Here is a 10,555-nt window from a genome sequence, read left to right on the forward strand (position 1 = left end):
GTTCTTGGTTAAGAAGACAGTGTGGTTAAGAAGAAAGTGTATCCTTCTACAAAATGACCTACTTCATTCACCAGGTGGACACATTTGGTTTTGGTAGACCTGTGTCCAGAGCTTCTTAAAGAAATAAAGTCACTGCAAGACTGAGTCCCTGATGAATTCCCTGTGAAACTGGAGGCTCTTGCTGGGGACAGATTACCCTGGATAATCTCAGTATTTCAGTAATTACCTCCTAATATTGCCTCTCATGATGGTAACTGCATATTTTTAATTTTTCTTGGTGCTCTTATATAGGTAAGGAAGATGACTTCGTTTCTCAAAGCATATGTTCATTCATCAGCTTTTAGAATTGTCTTCAGTTGGCTTAGGTCTGTGCTGCAACAGGGAAATAAAGTGCTTTTAGGCTCACTGTATTGACATAAGTTCATGTGTTACATGTTCCATTAGAGCCAAAGCTAAAGGATATCAATCATGATGAGTGTAGATAGAAGAGAAACTAGGGCCAGTGTGTCCTGGGGGAGATGATGAGAGATCTTGAATCCCTCTGTTGCCATGTGTGTCTAAACATGTTTACTGACAGACTGGAAATATCCAGATGTCCAAATGGATAAACAAAACATGGTACACCCATACATTTGAATACTATTGTACGATTATAAGGAACAAAATACTGATCTGTGTTTTTCACATGGGTAACCCTGAAAAATCATTCTACTAAGTGAAAGGAGCCAGATACAAAAGATCATATATTGTATGATTTCATTTATATAAAATAGCTAGAAAAAAGTCAGTTTATAGAGACAGAAGCAGATAAATGGTTGCCTAGGACTGAGGTGGCAGTTGATATTACCTGCAAATTGGCAGAAGGGAACTTTCTAGGGTGATAGAAATGTTCTAAAACTAGATTGTAGTGATGATTGCATAAGTATAAACTTACCAAAACTATAGCCCTTGTGCTTTTTTCTTTTTTTAAAATCTTTATTGGAGTATAATTTGCTTTACAGTATTGTGTCAGTTTCTGCTGTACAACAAAGTGAATCAGCCACATGTATCCATATATCCCCATATGCCCTCCCTCTTGAGCCTCCCTCTTACCCCTTTAGGTCTTCAAAAAAGCATCAAGCTGATCTCCCTGTGCTCTGTAGTAGCTTCCCACTAGCCATCTATTCTACATTTGATAGTGTGTATATGTCAATGCTACTCTCTCACTACGTCCCAGCTTCCCCTCCCCCCGGTGTTCTCAAGTCTGTTCTCTAGGTCTGCATCTCTAGTCCTACCCTGCCACTAGGTTCATTAGTCTCACACCAGTCAGAATGGCCATCATCAAAAAATCTGGAAACAATAAATGCTGGAGAGGCTGTGGAGGAAAGGGAAACCTCCTGCACTGTTGGTGGGAATGTAAATTGATACAGCCACTATGGAAAACAGTATGGCGGTTCCTTAAAAAACTAAAAATAGAACTACCATATGATCCAGCAATCCCACTAGTGGGCATATACCCAGAGAAGACCATAATTCAGAAAGATGTATGTACCAAAATGTTCATTGCAGCATGATTTACAATAGCCAGGACATAGAAGCAACCTAAATGTCCATCAACAGATGAATGGATAAAGAATATGCGGTACATATATGCAATGGAATATTACTCAGCCATAAAAAGGAATGAAATTGAGCTATTCTTAGTGAGGTGGATGGACCTAGAGTCTGTCTTACAAAATGAAGTCAGCCAGAAAGAAAGAAAAAAACCATATGCTAGCCCTTATGCTTTCAATGACTGAATTTCGTGATATATAAATTCTCTTAATAAATCTATTAAATACATTTTGTAAAGTTTTTTTTCTGGAATCACTCAAGGTGAGTTCAAAAGTTTTACTTTTGTTTTCAGCATGCTTTAATACACACCAGTATTGTTATGGTTATCACTCTGTGTTGCTTACCCCTTTGGTCCCTAGTTTGGTTTGTATGAAGTAGGGAATAAATGTACTATGGATTAAACTTAATGGAATCAAATTGAATTAAAGACAAACTGAATACATTTTCCTCACTGACAAATTATGATTTTCCAGTGATATGAAGATCTTAGTACATACCCAATACTTGTTTTATTTTATTTTTGTTGTTTTTGCCCCCAAAGTTCTTAGTTCCATTCCCGGTATGTTTGGATACTCTTCACGGTCTTCATCATGTGTCTCAGCTTCGGTTCACCAGAAAGAGATGTTGAGACAAAGGTTCATGTGTAAGCACATTATTGGTAGGAGCAAGGACCATGGAACTTGGCTTAGGTTCCCTGACTTAGAGAAAAGGGAAGTGATACAGGGAAGAAAACACATCCAATAAGGCTTACCTTATATCAGCTCCCATAGGAGTGAGAGAGTAGGGAAATTCTGGAAATGGCACAAAATCCAACTTCAGAATGATCCCAGCTAAGGGGTGAAGAAGACGATATACCTCATACATCTTTATCAAGAACTGTCCCTCGTGGGGCATAATTCTCCAGCAGGTTTGCTGTCATGCATTGGGAAAAGTAGGTTCCACCTAGTGCTGACAGTGGCAGTCAGGCTGCTGTGCAGTGGGGATGGTGAAGGGATCCCAAGGAATGTAGGAGAAATGCTGACAGCTTCTGCCACTCCGTACTTCACTGCAGACTCAATTTTATCAATATTCTTCTCAAAAAGAGGACTAAGTTCTGAATACCTTCCACAAGTGTGTAACTACCGCTCCTGCTGGCACCTCCAGAGAGTGCCCTGTCCCCAAATAAACCACTAGAGAAAATAAGTTGTATTCTATTGCATTCATGATTAGATGCTTTAGGATCTTGGGGTGCATCTTAAAACTGCAATGGTGGGAAACAGAGGTTCAATAAAGCAAAAGAAAGAGGAAAGGAAGGGAGGGACAATGGAGGGAAGAAGGCAGAGAATGAAGCTATATCTCAGAGTTATCTTATGCAGTATATTAGCTATGAATCATGTGGAAAAACTAACTCTCAAAGCTAGGTTCCCACTCTTGGGGTTCCCTGGTGGCACAGTGGTTAAGAATCTGCCTGCCAATGCAGGGGACACTGGTTCAAGCTCTGATCTGGGAAGATCCCACATTCTGCTGAGCAACTAAGCCCATGACATCTACTTAGTTCTGAGGCCAGTGGCCCATCATGGACAAGGGGCAACTCGGCTGAGGAGCCTTCCCAGAGCCCCCTTCATATCCTTGTTCCTTAGGCTGTAAATGAAGGGGTTCAGCATGGGGGTGAACACAGTGTACAACACTGAGGCAGTGGAGCTTCTCTGGGGAGAATGGGTCACAGCAGAAGTGAGATAGACCCCCAGGCTGGTCCCATAGAACAAGGACACCACACAGAGGTGAGACCCACAGGTGGAAAATGCTTTATATTTTCCCATGGCAGAGGAGATTCTCATTAAAGAAAAGACAATTCGAGAATAAGAGAAGATGATTCCAGTGAGGGGAAACACACCCAGCAGCGCAGTTGCCACTAACAAGAAGATGTTATTGATGAAGGTGTCAGAGGAGGCCACCTTGAGGATCTGAGCCAGTTCACAGAAGAAATGTGGAATTTCAGTGCCAAGACGGAAGGTCAGCCTCATCATCAGTAGAATATGAAGCAGGGCAACCCAGAAAATGATGAACCAACATATCAGAACCAGGAGGCAACAGAGGCGTGGGTTCATGATGACCGTGTAGTGCAGAGGGTGGCAGATGGCCACAAACCGGTCATAGGCCATTACAGTTAGAATAAAACTATCCATTACAGCAAAAATCATAAAAAAATACAACTGAGTGAGGCATCCTATATAAGAGATGTCTTTACTCTGTGTTTCAATGTTCACAAGCGTCTTCGGGACAGTGGTAGAGACGAAACAGATGTCAACAAAAGACAGGTTGGTGAGGAAGAAGTACATGGGAGTGTGGAGATGGGAGTCAGAGCTGATGACCAGAATGATGAGAAGATTCCCAAAGACAGTGACAAGGTACATGGACAGTAACACTCCAAAGAGTAGGGGCTGCAGTTCAGGATCATCTGAGAGGCCCAGGAGGAGGAATTGTGATACTCCTGTATGGTTTTCTGCTCCCATGTAGCTGGTGTGTCTGCTGGGTAAGGAGACAAAGGCAGTGTTCAGCTAATAGCCAAGTAGCACCTTAGCTAGTCATCACTTTTATGATTCCACCTTTAGGTCGATATCCTTCATTCTCTATTAGTCCTTCCAATGACAGTGATTCACTTAGCCAAATGGTAGAAAATTTTCATTTTAAATGTATTTATTTAGGTGTTTTAAAATTCAGCAGAAAAAATTTTATTATCTCCTACTCACTGGTTCTAATTTTTTTGTTGTTACTGAAATATAGTTGATATATAATGTTGTGTTAATTTCTGCTGTACGGCAAAGTGAATCAGTTGTATACACACACACACGCATTTTAAATATTCTTTTCCATTATTATTTATCTCAGGATATTGAATATAGTTCCCATGGTATACAGTAGGACCTTGTTTTTTACTCACTGGTTCTAACTCTGTATGAAGTTGTGGACATAAGCTGATTTCTTTTATGATATAGCACTTGGAAAATAAATGAAGACATTTAATATCTTTTCTTTTTGATCTCATACTTGGAAAATGAATGAAGACATTTAATATCTTTTTGATCTCCATACTTCTTTCATTCAAGTAGTTAAATAATAGTTATTAAGACAGGGATTCCCAACTCAGGCAAAATTAATCCTATGACATGATGCTCCTTGTTGTTTTGATAGTTCTCTCTCAAGGGCCTTAAGTGCTTTATTATTTTGTTTTCTAAAAATGTACTTACTAGTATAGAAAAAAAAAGTTGAATTTCTAAAGATCCCAATTAAAATGGAGAGTAAAAAAAAAATAAAAAAATAAAAATGTACTTACTGCTGTTACCTTCCTTGTGAGGATTAAAAATGCCTTCATGCACAGTAGGATCCCAGTAAGTGATAGCTATTGTTATTAGTAATCTATTACTTTTATGACAATTCTTTTTGATACATAACTCTCCCAACTATGATATAAAGATGCCAATTCAGATAATGGGATCTTGACTTAGAATTCCTAGAAGAGAATTTTGGTAAAGCAACTTAAGTTCTGTTTGACCTCGACAAAGTTACGTAATCTCTCTCAGCTGCAGATACCTCACCTATACAATGGAAGTAAGAAATAGTCCCAGCATTGTAAAGTGCATTCATATATATTTTAATAGAATAATGTATCATGCACAAGTAATTCCTACTCTAGGAATAGATACCTGCTTAGATCTAGGATGTTCGCTAACATAATGCATCTCAAAAATAGGTCAGTGAAGAGGATTCATAGTCATAATTACAGTACAAACTGCTTTGAGAAAATATAAGAGCCATTACTGTGGTTAGCACCCAGGACAGTGCCTCTCACTAAATAAGGAAGCTAAGGACAATTTCTTAACCCAATAAAGAATAGGTATATTAAAACTGTGGCCAAAAATCTATTCTACATTAAAACACTAAATATTTGCATTAAATTCATGAAGAAAACAAGGCAGTCTACTCCAAATTCAATCACTCGACATTCTCTTAATGATTTAAAGAGAATGGGAAAGTGAGCAAATGACATTAGCCTAAGTACCAAATATCAGTAATAATTACATTGTTTGTAATTGATATTGTGGACACAGCAAGGTAGATAAGGGGAAACAACAACAACATCAATTCAGAGATATCAGGCCCTGTCAGAAATTCTACTTTGTCAGCAGAAATAGTTAGGGCATCTAGTAGAAAAATACAGTCAGGTGAGGAACAAAATACACAACACCTCATGCACAAAAAAACTCCTGTGAGTAGTTAATGAATAGGTGATTGGACACAGGAAACCTAAGAAGAGCCTAGAATTTTGGGAAAGACTGGAAAAGAGGTGGAGGATCTCTGGAAAATAACTCATTGGAGAGAGGGTCTAGATTCCCCCAAAAGCAAGAAACAAGACTGGGTTTAGTAGAAACTAAAGTACCCTCAAATTATAGACTTCCTGTCTAGACTAAATAACTATGGGACCGTCCCATTCTCACTATTCTAGAGGTGAAACCCAGTACCCACCTTCTCCCCTCTTTTCCTTCTTACTCCACCAGCCTTTACTGGGACATGGTCTCTGATGGTTATCAGTGAAGCTTTCTGTTCTTGGCAGTCTGTCCAGGGGAAACCCATTTGGGTTCTCACTGAGGCTGGGATCAGAGAATTATAGAAAAGGGGGCAACAGGGACATGTTATTATCATCTCAAGGGTTGAATTCTCAGGGCTCTTCATTAAATAAATTGTTCTAGTGATTTTCCTCTCTCCCAACACCTCCAGTTCTTTGAGGCACAAAGATAAGAGAATGGAAAATTTTCAGCCAACCTTGTGTATTTGTAGGCAACACTGGGGGAAGAAGGTATATTCTCCAAGGAGAAATTCTTCTTTGGTCTGACTTACAAGTGACAAGATATCTCTTAAGGAATGTTTAATTTCCACAAGAATCAAACATGGAAGCCTTTGTTGATATTCGGGAGGGCTCCATTTATTACCTCTAATTAGAGGGGAAGGAGCAGCAATTATCCAGGTAGATTGGGTTGAAGAGTGAGTATTAACTCTTAGAAGAAAACGTAGGCAGAACACTTTATGACATAAATCATAGCAAGATCCTTTTTGACCCACCTCCTAGAATGATGGAAATAAAATAAAAAATAAACAAATGGGGACTTCCTATGTGCCACACTGGTTAAGAATCCACCTGCCAATGCAGGGGACATGGGTTCGATCCCTGCCCCAGGAAGATACCACATGCTGCGGAGCAACTAAGCCCATGTGCAACAACTATTGAGTCTGCGCTCTAGAGCCCATGAGCCACAACTGTTGAGCCCATGTGCCGCAACTACTGAAGCCCATGCGCCTAGAGCCCGTGCTCTGCAACAGGAGAAGCCACAATGAGGAGTCCGCGCACCACAATGAAGAGTAGCCCCCACTTATTGCAACTAGAGAAAGCCCATGTGCAACAAAGAAGAACGAACACAGCCAATAAATAAATAAATTTATAAAAAGAAAATAAACAAATGGGACCTAATGAAACTTAAAAGCTTTTGCACGGCAAAAGAAACCATAAACAAGACAAGAAGACAACCCTCAGTATAGGAGAAAATATTTGCTAACAAAACAACTGACAAAGGGTTAATCTCCAAAATATACAAACAGCTCATGCAGCTTAATACCAAAAAAGCAAATAACCCAATCCACAAATGGGCGGAAGACCTAAGTAGACATTTCTCCAAAGAAGACTTGCAGATGGCTAAGAAACACATGAAAAGATGCTCAACATGACTAATCATTAGAGAAATGCAAGTCAAAGCCACAGTGAGGTATCACCTTACTCCAGTTAGAATGACCATCATCAAAAGATCTAGAAACAATAAATGCTGGAGAGGGTGCAGAGAAAAGGGAACTCTCCTGCACTGTTGGTGGGAATGTAAGTTGGTACAGCCACTATGGAAAACAGTTTGGAGGTTCCTTAAAAAACTAAAAACAGAACTACCATATGATCCAGCAATCCCACTACTGGGCATATACCCTTAGAAAACCATAATCCAAAGAGAAACATGTACCACAATGTTCATTGCAGCACTATTTACAACAGCCAGAACATGGAAGCAACCTAAATGCCCATCAACAGTTGAATGGATAAAGAAGATGTGGCACATATATGCAATGGAATATTATTCAGCTATAAAAAGGGATGAAATTGAGTTATTTGTTGTGAGGTGGATGAAACTAGAGTCTGTCATACAGCGTGAAGTAAGCCAGAAAGAGAAAAACAAATACCGTATGCTAACTCATGTATAGGAAATCTAAAAATATGGTACAGATAAACCGAGTGACAGGGCAAGAATAAGGATGCAGATGAAGAGAATGGACTTGAGGACATGGGGTGGGGGGCAAAGGGGAAGCTGGGACAAAGTGAGAGTAGCATAGACACATATATACCACCAAATCTAAAATAGCTAGCGGAAAGCTGCTGCATAACACAGGGAGATCAACTCGATGGTGGGTGATGGCTTAGAGAGCTGGGATAGGGAGGGTGAAAGGGAGTTGCAGGAGGGAGGGGATATGGTGATATATGTATGAATACAGCTGATTCACTTTGTTTTACAGCAAAAACTGGCACAACAGTGTAGAGCAATTTTATTCCAATAAAGAGCTTAAAAAAAAAAGGAAATAGATTAGTGGTTGCCACGTGTTGGTGGGAAGCGGGAATTGGGAGTGACTGCAATGGACATGGGATTTCTTTGGGGGGTAATGCAAATATTCTAAACTTAGTTTAAAGTGATGGGTATCCAAGTCTTTGAATATATTCAAGCCATTAAATTGTCTGCTTTTGTGAGAGGGGAGGCTGCACCACATGAATTGCAGGATCTTAACTCCCTGACCAGGGATTGAACCTGGGCCCTTGGCAGTGAAAGCACAGAGCCCTAACCACTGGACAACCAGGGAATTCCCAAATTCTCTATTTTAAATTTTATGAGGGAGTTTTATGGTGTGCAAATTATATCTCAGTAGAGCTGTTTTTTGTCTGGTGTTTAGCTGACATGTGATATTTATTTGTGAGTTTTCATTACCAAAATGTTTTCAGTGTTACATTATTTTCTTTTAATTCAATGATCAAAAAATTTATAAAGTAAGTTAAAATAATTTTGGGGGAAAAAGTGAGTATTGAGGAAATACATGTGCCAAATATAAATCATCTGTAAATTCTGTGAAGAAAGGGGAGGAAAGAGATAACACATAGCCTAGAGGGAGTATCTAATAAGAGAGGTTAAACCTAAGATTCAATGGAAGTTATGGAAACATTTAATTTCAAATTGAATGATGTATTTAGTGCAGGCATTTGAATACACAGGAACTTCTGGGTACATAACTCTCAGGATGCACTATGTACTCTAAACCAATGACAATCATAATGTGCTATATCTCTGTATATCCAGGTTATAGGACATGGTTCCAGAAATAAAGGGCTGGAAGCAGAAGTGAACCCGTGTAACATCACTCCCAGTAGGCATGTGGGGAGTTTGTGCTCCAGGTCTCCACACTTCTGGCCTCTGCAGATTTGGAGGCCTTGATGCCTAAAAAAGACGCTTCCAGAGATCCGGCAGAAAGTCCCTTTGAACCTTAAGCTATGCTACTGCCTGATATTTCAGATTCTTTATATCAATAACAGGAGTCACCCTTTAGGCAGGGGTAATTGACCCTGGTGATCAATGTCATTGTATGAACATGGCAGTGGGCACTGGTACCCAAGTGAGCTCAGTCAGTGGCTGGAAGCAGGAGCAACCTCAGGGCAAACACAGTGGTAGGATACAGATGGTGGTCAGTTATGCTCCCACAACAAGAGATCTGAGTGGTGTGACCTTGGGTGAGGCAGCTTCCTTTAGGGAAGGCTGTTCTTAAAGAGAACTGTCATAGGGCTGTCATATGGCTGCACTCCCTGCACCTGGAAAATAAGCTTTTAATTCTGAGGGGAGAAAAGGGCAACACAACACATGATTGGCTACAGTCCATCCCATCAGCTGTTTGGATTGTGATCTGCAACAGCATGGATAGTGCCCCATGAGCGTATCTGTGATACATGGGGGTCAGGAGTTTGGAAGGCCTTTCCTTAGGAAATGAGGGCCAAACCAAGAACAGAAGCATCATGAGTAAGGCTCAGCAAAGCATAATCTTGTCTTTCTTGTCTCTATAAAATTCCAGTTCTCTCCACCACTACTGCCATGAAGAGAGAACAGCAGACCAACACATGCCACTGCCACATGAAAAGTTATTAGTGGCGTGTTTCTCAGACATATTAAACTGAAGATCAAACTAATATTATTTTCCTTCCCCAAACAAATTTTACTGGAGATGTAATACCATAGTTGATGCGAACAGATGCACGTGTGGAATTGTGCTAGATGGTTAAGTATTATTTCTATTATGTTAAAATAGTTTTCCTAATTAGTCTTTACTTTTTTGTTGGCACTTATATCAAAGTCTAGTTTTACCATTTGATTATATGTTATTTTATTTTCTTTCTCCCAACCGAATGTATACGCTGTGAAATTTGGGTCTTCGTTTTGTACAAAACATCCTACCAGTACCTATAACATAACGGTTAATAAATATTTAAAGGCACAAGTCAGTCAATCACACCACTGCTATTACTAGAATTAGAAATAAAGTAGTTACAGCTTCTGGGTGGAAAAAAAGAAAAAGAAAAAAGAAGAAATGAACTTGGGAGCACAGAAATGTTTCAATTTTTCTCTTTGCTAGTCTTGCCTGATACTAAATATCACCTATACAAATTGAACATTTGTAGCTAATGTATGTAATTTGTAGTCAGAAATTTGACTAATGTATATAATCCATCTGTTAATTTCAAAATGTCTTGACATGTAAATTTTAGGTAATTTTTCTCTTTAAGGAAATGTTCTGGATCTAATAATAGTAGAAATAATGGAATATAAAGGGAAAGAAATGTATAATCAAGGCAGCATCA

At 39.4% G+C, this 10,555-nt stretch overlaps 1 protein-coding gene across 1 annotated transcript; it reads right to left on the minus strand.

Moving 5' to 3' along the window:
- Positions 1–3,146: 3,146 nt before the first annotated feature.
- LOC130837433 (olfactory receptor 7D4-like) lies at positions 3,147–4,085 on the minus strand. Its single transcript, XM_057710377.1, has one exon. It carries the CDS (start codon positions 4,083–4,085, stop codon positions 3,147–3,149), a length of 939 nt encoding a protein of 312 aa, XP_057566360.1.
- Between the last annotated feature and the right edge of the window lie 6,470 nt (positions 4,086–10,555).

This window comes from Hippopotamus amphibius, chromosome 15 (genome assembly GCF_030028045.1).
Source record: "Hippopotamus amphibius kiboko isolate mHipAmp2 chromosome 15, mHipAmp2.hap2, whole genome shotgun sequence".
Classification (NCBI taxonomy): Eukaryota; Metazoa; Chordata; class Mammalia; order Artiodactyla; family Hippopotamidae; genus Hippopotamus; species Hippopotamus amphibius.

Coding starts and splice junctions, on each gene's coding strand:
- LOC130837433 (XM_057710377.1), bottom strand. CDS start 4,085: ATGGGAGCAGAAAACCATACAGGAGTATCACAATTCCTCCTCCTGGGC.